General features: G+C 40.3%; 1 protein-coding gene and 1 pseudogene across 2 annotated transcripts in view; one reads left to right on the top strand and one right to left on the bottom strand.

Moving 5' to 3' along the window:
• NPR3 (natriuretic peptide receptor 3) overlaps window positions 1–3,956 on the bottom strand; it is a 79,469-nt gene extending 75,513 nt beyond the window's left edge. For both annotated transcript variants that reach the window (XM_043976743.1, XM_043976744.1), the window contains exon 1: window positions 3,206–3,956. In XM_043976743.1, coding sequence (XP_043832678.1) covers window positions 3,206–3,956 — 751 coding nt within the window. The remainder of the gene's footprint in view (window positions 1–3,205) is intronic.
• A 973-nt stretch (window positions 3,957–4,929) lies between these two features.
• The window catches only part of LOC122750038, a 23,641-nt pseudogene continuing 13,350 nt past the window's right edge, over window positions 4,930–15,220 (top strand).

Below are 15,220 nucleotides of genomic sequence, written 5' to 3'. Positions count from 1 at the left end.
TTGTCCTCGTACAGTGTCACATAAATAAGGCCATATGCAATTAGTTTGGGGTGCATGTGTGAGAAAGAAGACTGTCAACTACTGTACCTTGAGAGTTACTGCCAAATATCTGATTTGAAAATAGATTGATATCACATACACTTGTCAAGCTATGGAGAGCCAAGCTGCCTCTGACTCTAGCTGTGCAACACTGTCCAAATCACTACTTCTCTGAGCCTCAGTTTCCTCATCTTTAAAATGGGGATCCAATCTTAAAGACCTAAAGATTTCAAAGGTAATATGTTTTATTGCTAACATTATATGTTCAGCTATTGTAATTGTTTTTATTATAATAGAAAACAATTTTAAAGTAATATGCTTTTAAAAGATGCTATGAAAATGTGGAAATTAATTGCCCCTAACTTAATAGTACTTCCTCTGTATATATAAATTTTTCTTTGAAAACAATTAGTTCAATCAGCCAACCAACAAGGCTTTATTAAGCACCTACTATATGCCAGGCATGAAACCTCTCTGTTTGCCCTCATTTTTTGGGTGGAGGGTGAACAGAAGAAGCACATGGAATGAGGACCTGATGCATTTGATTCTTTCATTGAGTATATTTTAATGGCTTGCTTTTTTCTTCTGGGTTCCAAGATCTTTGAATGGCAGCTACAGGTAGGAGCTTGTTCAAAAACAGTATCCCCCCCCCTTTTTTTCTTTCATGAACTCTTCCACAATCATCAGATTTGTTACCCCCACATTTAAATAAACATTTTTGTATTCAAATCTTAAACAATAAACTACATAATTTTTCCTAGTATAGAGAGATCCAAGGAAAAAGGTTAAAGGATGGGGGTTTCAGCTTCAAGGTGCCCATGAACACAATATCTTCTTTTACTATCACTGCTTTTCCCTAGCCTTCTGAAACACTTGACTACAACTGAAAACTTCAACTGCCCCCAAGCCACAGTGAGGCAGAGCAGAGAGCCTACAGAGAAGGGGAGAGGTGGGGAGATAGCCCTTCCCAATTGAATTTAAAAGTGACCACTCAATGGGGATTGGTCATGGTCCAGACATCCGCCCCCATGGGCCCTGCTGAGACACCCAAAGCCCACCTTTGAAAGGCAAATATCATGCCTACTGCGAGAATCTGAGTCAAACTTTGGCAGCAGCCGGAGGGAGTCAGCACTGCCAGCTACTAACATCCACGTACTCCGACGCATGCATTTCTCCCTTGCCTGCCCTTTCCAGTGTTCAGCTCGGCGCCGCTCACACTAGTCAGGCGGCAGGGGAAGGGTTACATCTGGGCTGATGCTTAGAGCTCTCTGCCTGTCGGTTTCATATTTATTACTGCAGCCATCTACTGCCCGTACTGACGCTGGGGCTACATGTCGCTATGGAAAAGATCTGCCCTGTTTTGATGGGATTATTTTCACCTCCTGGGTGTGGCCGGTTGGAAATGTATTGTAAGCAGTTCGATATGAATGCCTCTTCCATAAGTAACAGGGCAAGAAAAGTCCAAACTAATCTGGATAGTCCGAGGTTTATGCACACTGAGATGACCAGCCCAATGTCCTGGTTAAACTGTCTGGGGCGCTAACCGTGTGTGTGTGTGTGTGTGTGTGTGTGTGTGTGTACACATATGTAAATTTGAGTGTGTATGTGTATGTATGTATAACACATATACATATATGTATACAGATAAAGCTCAACAGTACGGAAAAAGACTTAAGCGTTCACTTAACCCCTTGTGCCAATAGCCCAGGGCAGCCTTAGGCAGGCCCTGGACAGATACGCATGGAAAAGCTTGGTTTTGGCCACATATTTCCCAATCCCCAAACCTCCCCTTCTTCCATCAGCCCAACGCCCTAAATAAAGCTATTAACTGCCTTCCTCCGCCTCTCGCAGCCCTCCCACCTGTTCGGGATTCTGGTAACAAAATACTGAGGTTGGGCCAGAAACTGCTCCAGGCCACGCGCCTGTGCTTACTTCTCCGCCCATGCTCCGCAAGCCAAGCACTCAGGTGCGCGGAACCTCCCTTCCCATACCGCTGGTAAACTGGCCTGCCTGCTCACGCACCTCTAGGGGGCCCGAGACTCACGCGTCTCGTTCCCAGGGCTGAGCTTACCAAGATTTCACCACCTACATTCCAGGCTCAATGGCGTAAGGGGAGGGCGGAGAGGTAGCTCTGTATTCTGGAACTAGCTGACGGCTTCCCCTTGGCGCATTGCGCCCTTATCCAGATATGGTTAGGCATCCTGCCTGATTTCCTTGGAAATCTCACGGACTGCCCTGAAATTAGTGAATGATAGGAAGTTGAACCCCCTTCTTTTCCCACTCTCAGATTCCAACCTCATGCAACTCATTTCCTACCTCTTGCCTATTTAGACATTTATTATTTTTTAAGATGCAATTATTACTACGGTTGGAACCACGTGGGTGCAAGCTTCAATCTCCGGCTGATTCTCCAGCCAGTATGAGACCTGAAGCTGCCCCTATTTGGAAGCTTCGGGGATGGAAATACTCGGGAATCTAAAGGGAATGCTGATTGCTGCCAGGACGCAGCGACGCATCTTGAGTGAAAACCCAGTAAGGAGGCTGGGGGTGAATGGGCGGGCGAAGGGATGAGAACCCAGCAGATTGATGAGACTAAATCAATACAATCGAGCTTTTTAAAGGAAATAGAATAGTAGCCGGAAGAGTGGGAAACGGGACAACAGCATGACAGGCATATTTTTTAAAGTCCTTAAAACGAGGCATTAGGAGAGCTAATCACAACTGCACAAACTTTAAGGGAGAGGAAGGGAAAGGGGAAAGCCAAGATAAATCGTCAGGACCGGGACCGGAAAACCCTACAGTCTATTGGCTTCTCTTCTCCCCTCCCCAGACCTAGGGAAGGAGAGAGAATAGATTTCCTTCTTATTTCCATACCTCCTCCCCTCTATGTTCTTATACATTCCCTTGTCCTCTACCAAGGAAGTGGGGAGGCTGATACAGGGGTCAATGGAAAAAGTTCGTCCCAAAGCTGAAAGTGCTTAGATTTCTGCAGTTAGCCTTTGCACTTCTCCGTCCCTCTCACCCCTTTCTCTATCTCCAGCGCCAGTGAAAGTGGGAAAAAGTTGGGGTGTCCCTACAATGTTCAGGGAGTAGAGAGGGTTGGGAGGCGGGCTGAGAGAAGGCTAAAAGGTAACACACAACGGATGGGGACGTTCCCCTAGCTTACCCCTCTCGCTGGCCTGGATGTAGCGCACGACCTCTTCTGCGTCTATGGTTTTGGTCTCGTCGAAGCTGTAGGCGGATGTGTGCAAGCCCTCCTCCTGGAAGACCTCATGGACCCCCTCCAGGGTGAAGTAACAGTTCCGCTCCAGCTTGTCATCACTGTAGATCAGGGCAGCCCGACTCCACTGGTGATGCCGGAACAAGGCGAGCATCATCTCTCCCATCTTAGCGTAGGCGGGTGCCACACGGGTAAGGTGCGAGAACTCGCTCTCCTTATGTTTGAAGCCAGCGGCAAGAGCTCCAGCCGACAGCATAGGCAGGTCCCAGTGCGACGCCAGCCGGGCCACAGGTGCTGCCGCATATTCGCAGACGGGGCCCAGGATCAAGTCTGGTTTAGACTTCCGGGCCACTGCCACTCGATCAACTAAACTGAAGAGGGCCTGGTTGCCGCAGTGTGAGTCCTGATAGTCCACCTGGAAGCTGTAGCCCTGTGGAAGCAGCTGTCGCCTAGTCCCATTTTCCTCCACGCTACGCAGCGCGTACTCGATGGCCGGCTTGACCCTGGCCAAGGAGAACATGTAAGCGTTGTCCTTGGGTAGAAGCACCAGGACCTCGATCTTCTGCGTTTCCTCCACCACAGGGAGCCCGCCGCCTCGGTTCCCGCCGCTGCTCCCAGTGCTGCTGCCGCCGCTTGCCAAGAGCGCCCAGCTGAGCACGGCGCAAGAAGAGAAACTGAGTAACAGAAAGGATGGCATTGCGCTGAAGTGCAATCTCTTCCACTCACCTTAGCCTTTCTTCTTCCCACCACCCTCCTCCTTCTCCCTATCCCTTTCCCCTCCCCTTTCTTCTACCTCTTTAGTCCCTGCGCCCCCTTGGGTGCCCTAAGAAAACAGAATTCACCCTCTACCGTCAAGTGACGGAAAAGGGGGCCCTTTTCTGAAATGTCACCAGTTGGTTTTTTTAAGTTTATATCTAGGACCCTGTAATATGTTATATAGATATTTCTCTTTTCTTCTATATACTATTTTGCCTAGAGGTGACTTCTTTTTTTGGACGTTGTTGAGGTTGTTTTTGAAAGAATACTTGCAAAAAAAAAAAAGTTAAACTTGTCCAAGTGATTGTAAGTGACGGAGCATCTGCCTTCCGTTTGATCTCATTGATTCTCCCTTGTTCCTTGATATATATCCTCTGTTTAAATAGTGTGGTAGCGGAGGAGCCTGTTACCACACATGGAGCTGCAAGAACGGGTTTGTATTTCGAGCGGGTAGGGTGGGGGGTTGACGGGGGGTTGGAGGGGAGCCTCTCATTAGCATTCTTACATCAGGACTCCTCCCCACACCCCTTCCCTCCCTCCTCCCCAACCTCAATCCACCCACCACCCCGACCTTTTTCTTAAAGTTGCAGCACACGTACACACTCACTCATCTCCCCTCAGTTCATACCCACAGTGCACACTCACCTTTTCTGTTCCCCAGCTCGCTCCAATACACAGCAGCTCAGTTCGGGCGCCACCGCTTCAGTTCAAAGGGGACTGACTAACGATCCTCATACAATAAATCAATTTGCAAATAAACACGCAAGCACCAAGCAATCATAACCAACTAAGATCCTCTCTGACTTTTACTGGCATGGAAACTTCGGAGGTTTCCACGGCAGAGCGCGCGCGCTCTCCTCTCTTCCCCTCTCTCCTTCCCTCTCTTTCAGTCAGTGGCACCGAAGGGGGTCTAAATGCGGAGGAGGAGGTATGTCGCCCGCTTTATTGAGGCGGAGAGGTTTTTGACACTTAGGTTGAAGACCCAAAGAAAGAAGTTTGGTTTCATGGCTCGAAGTCAACCAGAGGTTTCCAGTGTCCCGGAGTCCACTACATACCTGGTACACAAGCTAGCCAAGCCCAATTTCTGGCGGTCGGCGTGCACCCTGTGCTCTGCCGGCAGAAACTTCCTTGCGCCTTTTTCCCACTTACCCTCTTCCACCTATGCAGTTTCTGCATTCTCTCTTGGTCCCTGAGTGCGCGGGCGCTTCTCTTTACATATGTTCTTCCCCGGTCTGTAGACCAACTGAAACCAAGGAGCGCTTTCCGAAAGAACAGAGGCGTGGGGGTGGGGGTGAAGCAAAACTTCTTGCAAGCACAGGGCGACTTCCAGTCCGCGATTCCGCTTTTCCACAAGCCATTGGAACATGGCAAATGTTTGCAAACCGCTCGAAAACGTCCTCAGGACTTTATGAGCACAAAAGCAAAAGTAAGTTCGGGATCTTCCATTCCCTCTCTTTCCAAAGGAGGGTGCAGCTCTCTGAAGAACAAAAAGGTAACAGGTCCTAAATCCTTGATCTCTTGCAAGCCAAAAGGCAAGAATGGAAAAGATTTCATACAAGTCAATGTACTTACTGGCTATCAAGTCAGTAAATCCTTGCTTTTCCATGCATGTTCAAATAGAATTCAGTATTCTTATTATTAGCATATGTACACATATAACATCCATTATTTGTTTGGGTCACATACTTTACCACATCTAAGAGATTTTAAAAACATTTAAATCCCACAAATAAGAAAAATACAAAGGATCAGAACCTCGTTTGAATACTTTCACTTAACTTTAAAGAAAGCAAACTCGAAGCCTTTCCACACCCCAGGAAAACGCCCTCTTTCGGCAGGAAAATGAATATGGTTAGTAACCTTTGCACCACTGCTTCAGGCTCCGTATTTTTGTCTCCCAATCTAGAATTCTTGTTTCAGTTTGTATTTATAATTAATCGCTTCCTGATAACTATTTTTTGTCTTGCTGCGATGATAAATAGAACTCTTCATTATCTATGCTAATTGAGAGAGTAGAAAGTATGTTTAACTGAAAGTAATTGAAATCTAATCTCAGAATCTAAGTAATATCCTGGCTTCTACTCCTATGAAATCTTTTATCAAAAAAAATAAATAAATAAACTACTTCAGGGAGGGGGAAGGGAGGGAGGGAGGAATAGAATTTGGAACTCAAAACAAAAAAATGTTAAAAATATTTTTGCAAGTAATATGGGGAAATTAAAATATATTCATTTTTTAACTTCTTAAAAGTCAGGAAAATAGACTGAGTTCTAAAATATTTTAATTTCACCTAATAATTAATAGCAAGAGAGGCTGCGTGGATATTATGGAGTAGTGCCTACAGAGCTGGTCCTAGAGTGAAGAATATTTGGGTTTAAGCCTTGCCTCTAACATGTACTCCAGGCAGTTCTGTCAAACTTATTCTAGAGAAGTCAATTAGTAAACTAGAGTTTCTATGATGGGAGTTCACTATACAACTGAAATCACAGAATTGCTGTTGGATGAGAACCCTTCCCCTTCACCACTCTCCCCAAGCATAGGACACTCTCCTACACACACAAAAGAATACTCCACCCCCAAGCTTAGGACCTGGACAAAATCCACAAATGAATAATTGAAAATGCATTATATCACACGGTTTTAGACATAGGACTTTTAAAGTAAATCAACAACTACAACCCAGAATGAATGAATTTCTTGTATTAAACCAAAGATCCTAAAGAATGTGAAGCATCCTATTATTCCTATTATGGATTTGTAGGGTGAATATAGTCAAAGGCAAAGTAATTCTCCAGAGTTTGTTGTGCAAGTCTTAGAGAGAGGCCCAGGGTTTAAATGGCATGAGTGAATTGCCTCTCACTTTACAGATGGTCTTCTCAACTTAGCCTGGAGGTCATTGTCAGGGCAGTGCATTTAAGTTTAGTTTAATACCAGAGCTTTCAGTATTTGGGCTTTGAATTGGAATGCCTCATTTTCATTGTGTAATCCATCTGTAAACTTTTAAAGGAACTTAAAAGTAATTAGTGAGAAAATTCTCCAATAAACTAAATAATATAACCAGAGTAGTTTATACCACTCAATTTCCTGCTTTTCAAAACATCCCTCAGAAAATGTTAAGAAGAGAAATTGGGATTTCTCAAGTATTTGTCAAATGGAAATTGGCATAAAATTATATTAAAAGCACTAAGTATGGATATTATTGGTAAAGTATGTGCATTTTAGTGTGGTTGAATTGTTTACTTCATGTAAGATTAGTATTTAAAAACCAATAAGAAGTTTACATAAATATTAGTGTATAAATATGACATATGTATATTAAAGTCATGTCTTAAAACTGGAATGGGCCTTAGAAATCATCTAGTCCCATCCCCTGATATATCAGGGAATAGTCCCCAAATATTTATGTAATGAGAAAATTTTAAATATGATTCCCATGTTTATTTTCATATTGTTAGAATTATTAGATTTTTTTTTACTGGCCCAAACCTATGATTTGATCTGTGAGCTGTTTCCAGTCCAGAAATACCTTCCATCTAATCAGGTCAATAATATGTCTCTATTTCATAATGACAGAGTTGGACTGGGAGTCTACTCCCAGTAGACATCAAATGGTTAAGTGACTTGTCCATGTTCTCACAGCCTGCATGTTTTAAACAGGAAGCATTACCTAGCTGGATTGAGGGATGGCCTTGGAGTTGAGAAGACCTGGATTCAAGTCTTGACTTGGACACATACTGACCATATGACCATGAGTAAGATTTATAATGATGTATTGATAGGTGACACATGAGTCAAATTGCAGTATGTAAACAGAATTCCACCATGTAAAAGAACAGACAAACTTTTATATATAGTAGAGTTCTTCTGTAATGATGTTTTCAGGTGGTAGGGTGATTCCCATTTTATAAAAAAGAAAAAACCACACACCATAATTGTATGTGGTTAAAAAAAATTCAATGATATCAATACATAAAATATTTAGATGGCACAGTGGATAGAGTTCTGTAATCAGAATTGGGAAGGTCAAATCCTAAATTTGAGTCTTGCCTGAAATGATTACTAGCTTGTGACCTTGGGCAAATTACTTAACCTCTCTCTATCTTTTTCCTCCTCTTTAAGATGGGAGTAATAATAGCACCTACATCTCAGGTTGTTATGAGGATCAAATGAGATTATATATATAAAATTTTGCAAATCTTAAGGAGACATATAAATGTAGGCTATTATGTTGTGATAGGGTGTTGTTCTATGTTTATTATATGAATGGCAAGAATTATTTACAAAATAGAAGCATTAAATCCCTGAAAGATCCCATTTTTAAATACTTCTCTGAAAATGTTTAAAACATTGAATTGAGAAAGAACATTTTTTCCTCTCCTGTCAGAAAGGTATATACAACTATAAGAAGAGATGTTGAGAATATTCTCCAAAGCAGAAGAAAACTACTTGTAAAAAAACTAAAACTATTTTAGCACTTTATGCAGCCTCCAAATTTAATTTGTCATACAAATGAATAGTCATGTCATGAAGTTTAGAATTATTTTAATTAACTGTGTATAACATTTTAAATCATGAAATCAGAAGATGGGGTAACAACCTTTCTATAAACTATTTGATCATTTGTTTGAGGACCTATGAAAACAAAACACTATGTACTATGGCAATACTATGTCTTCCTGTCATAATTAAAACATTTGGAGCTAGTATTCTATAGAGATTATCAAGTACGGCATTTTTAAAGGCTATTAGAAACAGATTGGTTGTCTCCATCAATTGTAACTGTCTCTCCAATATCTCATCACTGGAATCACAGCTGTAATTGTTAAACATTGGAGCCAGCTTCAATTCTTAAGGAAGGCCTCCACCCTTCATTTGACCAGCTCCAAGTAATACGGAAGAACATCCTGATGAAGCCTGCAGCTCATTCACAGAATGCCTCCTGGGGAAAGGATTGCTGAAAACACAGTTCCCCCTAGAGGTTGAAAAGATGAAAGACTGTAACACATAATTCAAGAATATGTCTGTCATTTAGTTTAAGTTTTAAAATTTCATTTTAATATATAGTTCATATTAAAGAGGGAACTTGTAGGTGAAAAAAATACAGCAAATGCCAAAACATTAAATAAAAACTTGAGCTTTAGGCTTTAGCTCCCCATAGCAGAGGCTCTATTACTTGGCACCATTTCCACTATTGTACAATTCTGTTTCAGGATCCACAAGAAATGGAAAATGTTTTCTACTTAAATTTATGATGAATATTCACCAGATATTGCTGTGGTGGGGGCCTTGTGGGAATCAATGAACACATGGCTCTAGAAGATCATCTATTTCTTATTCTTAGGGCTTAGTTTTTTACTATTCTCTTAGGTTTACATTAACTACAAATTGTTTTTCCCCCTTGCTCATTCTTTCCAAGAAGGAATTATGTTAGAGACATTCTGAAAAATATTTATATAATAAGTGATTTAACCCATCTAGGTGCTGGTCACGATGTAAGTATTTACAAGCTAAGTGTTGTCTTCATATAGAAGATAGAAAATCCCCCACCCCCATCTCCCATATATTTAGATCAAACTAGATTTCTTCATAGTTATAACCACAACAAATTACTTTATTAAACTGCCCTCTGATTATCAATAAGAAGCAAGGCATAATGCTCACTAAAGGTATCTATCATTTTTATGAAAGAAGTCCTACATAAGTCCAAATAGAAGAGGAGTTCTCTATAGAGGTAAGATTCTCCAGATACTCTTGTTTACAAATGGCATTATGTCAATTGTATATAAATACTATAGGACCTTCCTAGTGAGATATGAAGCTTTTTGTTGTTGGGTTCTTTTCATTGTGTCTGACTCCATGTGACCCTAGCTGCCTAGAACCCAAGCTATTCAAGAGATAAATGAAACAATACACATAGGTAAAACCAAGGTGATAAAGAATACTTCCCTAGATATAATCCCCAGATTATAACATGCAGTTGAATTTATAGCCCATTAAACTAGCACTTTGGTACATGTATCTTCTCTGGGAATTATAGATTGACAATAGTATCAAATTTTAATAGAAGATAGAAAGCCATCTATATACCATTTGAGAAGCTATATAGCATTTTCATTAATCTTAACCTGTTCCATGATGCCAAATTACATCTTCTTGATGTCAAGTTTCTTCTAGTGATGCATGTGGCCGAGAACTATAGAACATCTGTTCTATAAAATTGCATGTGACCAAAGAACAGAGAAAAGTGCATGGTGACCTATGTCATATTGCCAATGTTGAATTGTATGCAAGAAATAGTATAAAAGGATATGTATGACCAGAAAAGAAAATAGAATGGTTATGTATCTAGGATTTGGGAAAACAGTTGAACAGCTCAAGTACTACATTGGTATGGATGAAATATTAAAAGAACCAAAGGAACATCTTCTGTACATAGTAAATATATACAGTGGCAGATTTATGCGAAAATATAGAGAATAAGAAAGCATTATATTGGTGGAGGGAGTACTCACACATATAATATCCTAGGTCTATGAAGAGATAAAATAAAGCATTTATGTAAGTGTGTATATATGCATGCATGCATGAATTTCATACATAGTAATACATGTGTATATATTAAATAGGTTTTTGGAAAATATTAAACAGAAACATTCAGGGACTACTTTAGGGCCCATTATTTTTTTTAACTGTTTATTCTTGGTTTTTTTTTTTAAACTATCTTTTTCTGGGGGGGGGGGGGGAGGCAATTGGGGCTGAGTGACTTGCCCAGGGTCACACAGCTGGTAAGTGTCAAGTGTCTGAAGTCAGGTTTGAACTCAGGTCCTCCTGACTCCAGGGCCAGTATTTTATCCACTGAGCCACCTAGCTGCCCTTTTTTTTTTTTTCCAGTGAGGCAATTGAGGTTAAGTGACTTGCTCAGGGTTACACAACTAGTAAGTGTCAAGTGTCTGAGACCGAGTTTGAACTCAGGTCCTCCTGAATCCAGGGCTGATGCCTTATCCATTGCGCCACCTAGCTGCCCCCATTACTCTTAATCATACTACCTTTTGCCTTAAATTAGTGGAGAAATATTCAGTGATCATGATGCTAAAAATAATCTTCAGATTTAACATGTCAATAACTAGCAAAGAGATGATTAATAGTATTAGATTTTGTCTAATAGTGAAATTTATATGGTGAAACAAGGTAAAAAATGCATGGTGAAATAATTTTTCAAAGTAAAAATAAAGATTAGAGGCTGACATTACTAGGGATCAAATTATATTGGGGGGGTGAGGCAATTGGGGTTAAGTGACTTGCCCAGGGTCACACAGCTAGTAAGTGTTAAGTGTCTGAGACTGCATTTGAACTCAGGACTGCTGTTCAATCCACTGCGCCACCTAGCTGCCCCTCAAATTATATTTTAAATGATTATCAAAACTATCTGATCCTAAATTTTAAAAAATTAAAATACAATAATTTAGGCAAAGAAGACTGAGTCATCACTTATAGTAATCTAATCTTCAGAAAACCTAAGATAACATAACACTAGGAAAAGAACACTGTAGTTAAAAGAAATACTAGGAAAACTGGGTAACAATCTGTCAGAAATAGGTTTGAAACAGAATCTGGCATCATCTACTATAATAAATTCCAAATGGAACAAGTTAATAAGTTAAATGTAAAAGTCATACTGTTAAAATTTAGAAGAAAATTAAGGATTATATTTTTAAAACTGTTGACAGGGTATGAATTTATGGTACAGAAAATACGAGCAATAGAGTAGACTATTCTAATTATTAAAAATTGTGAAAATAAAGCAAATACACCTAGAATAAGTAAAGATATAGACTGCTGAAAATCTTTGTACAAAAAATCTCCAATAGATAAATGTTTGAAGGAGAGTTCTCAAAAGAAGTGCAAATTAGCAATCATATAAAATGGCCCTCAAAATCAATAATAATCAAGAAATGCACATGACAACTGAGTTACAACCTCGCACCCATCAAATTGGCAAAGATAGAAAAATTCAAGATAAGCAGAGATTTGTAAAAAATACTGGCATGGGGCAGCTAGGTGGCGAAGTGGATAGAGCACCGGCCCTGGAGTCAGGAGTGCCTGAGTTCAAATCTGGCCTCAGACACTTAACACTTACTAGCTGTGTGACCCTGGGCAAGTCACTTAACCCCAATTGCCTCACTAAAAAAAATAATAATAATACTGGCATACTCATTTACTAATGGTGGAGCTATGCATTGAATAAACTATTCAAGAAAATTTTAAATTATTAAAACATTTTGCAAACTTGTCCATTTCCTTTGACATTGTAATTATACAATTTAGTTTACATCCCAAGGAGGGTACTGAAAATCAAACCAAAAAGAAAAAAAAAAGACTGTGAAAATACTTATGGTAACACTCTAAAATGGAAACAAATTGTGTATTGTGTATACAACTGGGGAATGGCTGAACGAATTGTGGTTTGTGAACAAGTGGATTATCACCACACTTTAAGAAACAATGAATATGAAAATTTCAAATAAGTATTGGAATACTTCTATGAAATGATACAGAATGAGCAAAGTAGAACCAAAGGAATTTTATACACACATGTGTGTGTGCCTATGTATATATGTATATAAATGTGTGTTTTATATGTATTGTGAGAATCAGAGTGCCACCCCCTTGCTGAGAAAGACATTGTGAGAACCAGGGCAGTGCCACCCTGAGGAGAAAGCATGTGACTAGTGTTGGAAAGTTACATCTATTCATAGGACTGCCTGTAATTCATGTCAATCAATGCTACCAGCCAATTAGCTTGGAGCTGTGTGTGGGGACCTCGACTGGGCAGCCCCACAGGGAGCTTCTGTTCGAGGAGAACGGGGATCTTTCTTTCTGTTGGAGGTTGTGGTAGGGGCAGCAGGCCAGGGGAAATAGGCTGTTTCTTAAACTTTCTAGATGCCACATGTTCTCTTTACTAACCCCTAATATGCTTTAATAAATGCTTAATGCCCAAAGACTGGTGCTACAAACTTCTAATTTAAGGTGACCACAGATTAGATTTTTAATCATAACAGATTTTTAAACATCACAGTACACAATAAATAATTGTATATACATATAATGTATATATTATATACACAGATGTATATTAGTTGTATATTATATATAATCGATGTATAGATTTTATACATACATATATTAGGTAGCTAGGTGGCATAGTGGATAGAGTGGAAGGTCTGGAGTCAGGAAAACCTGAATTCAAATCTAGCCTCAGATGCTAGCTGTGTGACCCTAGGCAAGTCAGTTAACTCTGTTTTTTTCTCAGTTTCCTCATTTGTAAAACAAACTTGAGAAGAAAGTGTTATGCCATTCTAAGATCTTTGCCAAGAAAACCCCAAATGGGGTCATGAAGAGTTGGACATTAAGTGTTATATGTATAGTGTGTATATAATTATATATATACTATATGTGTATTTATATATATAAATGTATATACACATAGTGTCATATATACATATACACACAGTATGTGTGTGTATATATATATATATATATACAGTGACATATATAGACACAAATACATACATATATAGTGGTGTATAGGTGTGGGTAATATATATACACACACATATGTATACATATATATACCCACACACCACTATATATATGTGTGTGTGTGTGTGTGTGTATGGTAAATGGTGAAAACAAGTACCAAACTAATTTCTCTTAAAAGGAGTAACATAAATTGAAAGAATCCATTTTACTTGGCAATTTATAAATTGATGTTTTTTCCTTTTTTATGTTAAAAAAGCCAACTTTTAAAAATCAACTGTTTCATTTTCCTAGCCCCCAAATTCCATCTCTCCATCCTATAACCCCCTCCTGCACACAGACACAGCCCCATGCCCCCCAGCCACAATGACTACACATCATGGAATATGCAGGGGGGCTTCAAACCAGATTTAAATACAGACATCCATTTTTTAAGGGACATGAGGATGTTATGGGGTTGTGTATAGAGGAGAGGCTGCTGCTGTGCTGTCTGAAATAACAAGCTCTCAACACCTGAGGATGTTTTGCCAGGAGAACAGTGTGAAGTACTCCACCAAAACACCAAGCCTGCTGCTCTCCTTCTTGGGAGAAGTGAAGTAGAGGACAAAAGAGAAGCAAAGAGAGCTTCTTCTCAAAGGCTGGGCAGTGATGGGTGGCAGGCAGTGGCAGTTGCAAAGAGGAGGAGGAAGGTTTCAGAAAATTCCTTGGGTGCCTGACAACAGCCCGGGCTGTTTCTGTTAGCTCTTGTTTGTTCTCAGGGAAAATGGACCCTAAACTGTGGCTAAATCACTCATTTTCTGACCCTTTCCCACCTCCTCACCCCCAACTTCCCTGTGTCTGTTGGGGAATTGGGTCTGTGGGGCAGTGTGACCCTGCCTTCTCTGCTCCTGATACCAGCTCACTAGCCTGGTTCTTGGGCTCTGCTGGCTCTGTTTTCCTCTAGGATCATATCTCTATGAGCCTAATTGGGGTCCACTTTGAATCCAACATTTTCTTACTGCTTGCACATTAAAAGACACTACCACAAATCCCAGAAATCCCACACTACAACAGAAGGTTCACACCAGTGTACTGGGATGGATGAGAGAGTTGTTGTTGTTGTTTTGCAGGGCAATGAGGGTTAAGTGACTTGCCCAGGGTCACACAGCTAGTAAGTGTCAAGTGTCTGAGGCAGGATTTGAACTCAGGTCCTCCTGAATCCAGGGTTGGTGCTCTATCTAGCTGCCCCCTGGATGAGAGGGTTTTTAACCATGGCATTTGATGACTCAGAGAGAAGTTGTCTCCAAAGGCACAGAGTATACTTGATTTTCCCATAATGATTCAATGAACATTTAACATGAAAATGGTCTGTTCAGTAGTAAAATCAAGCACATGGGGAAAAGGAAGGGATGATTATATTCCTAGGATTTGGTACTCTGATGATGAATTGTCCTTGTTCTGGGAAAATGAATAAAAGCACAAAAAAGTACACAGTGAAATAAGTGGGGTTCTGCATTGAGCATACACTCCTGTGAGACTAATGCTTCGGTCTTTGTTTTGTTCTGAGAGATGGTATGTAAGGTGGCATCTTGATTCATGCAGTTTTTATCAAGTGTGATGAGTGCCAAGCAAGCATCAAGTGCTGAAGCATTTTTTTTTTTGGTCATTGAAATGTGTCAAATACCAAAT

Source organism: Dromiciops gliroides, chromosome 1 (assembly GCF_019393635.1).
Source record: "Dromiciops gliroides isolate mDroGli1 chromosome 1, mDroGli1.pri, whole genome shotgun sequence".
Classification (NCBI taxonomy): domain Eukaryota; kingdom Metazoa; phylum Chordata; class Mammalia; order Microbiotheria; family Microbiotheriidae; genus Dromiciops; species Dromiciops gliroides.
This window is presented reverse-complemented; position numbering and strand designations above follow the sequence as displayed.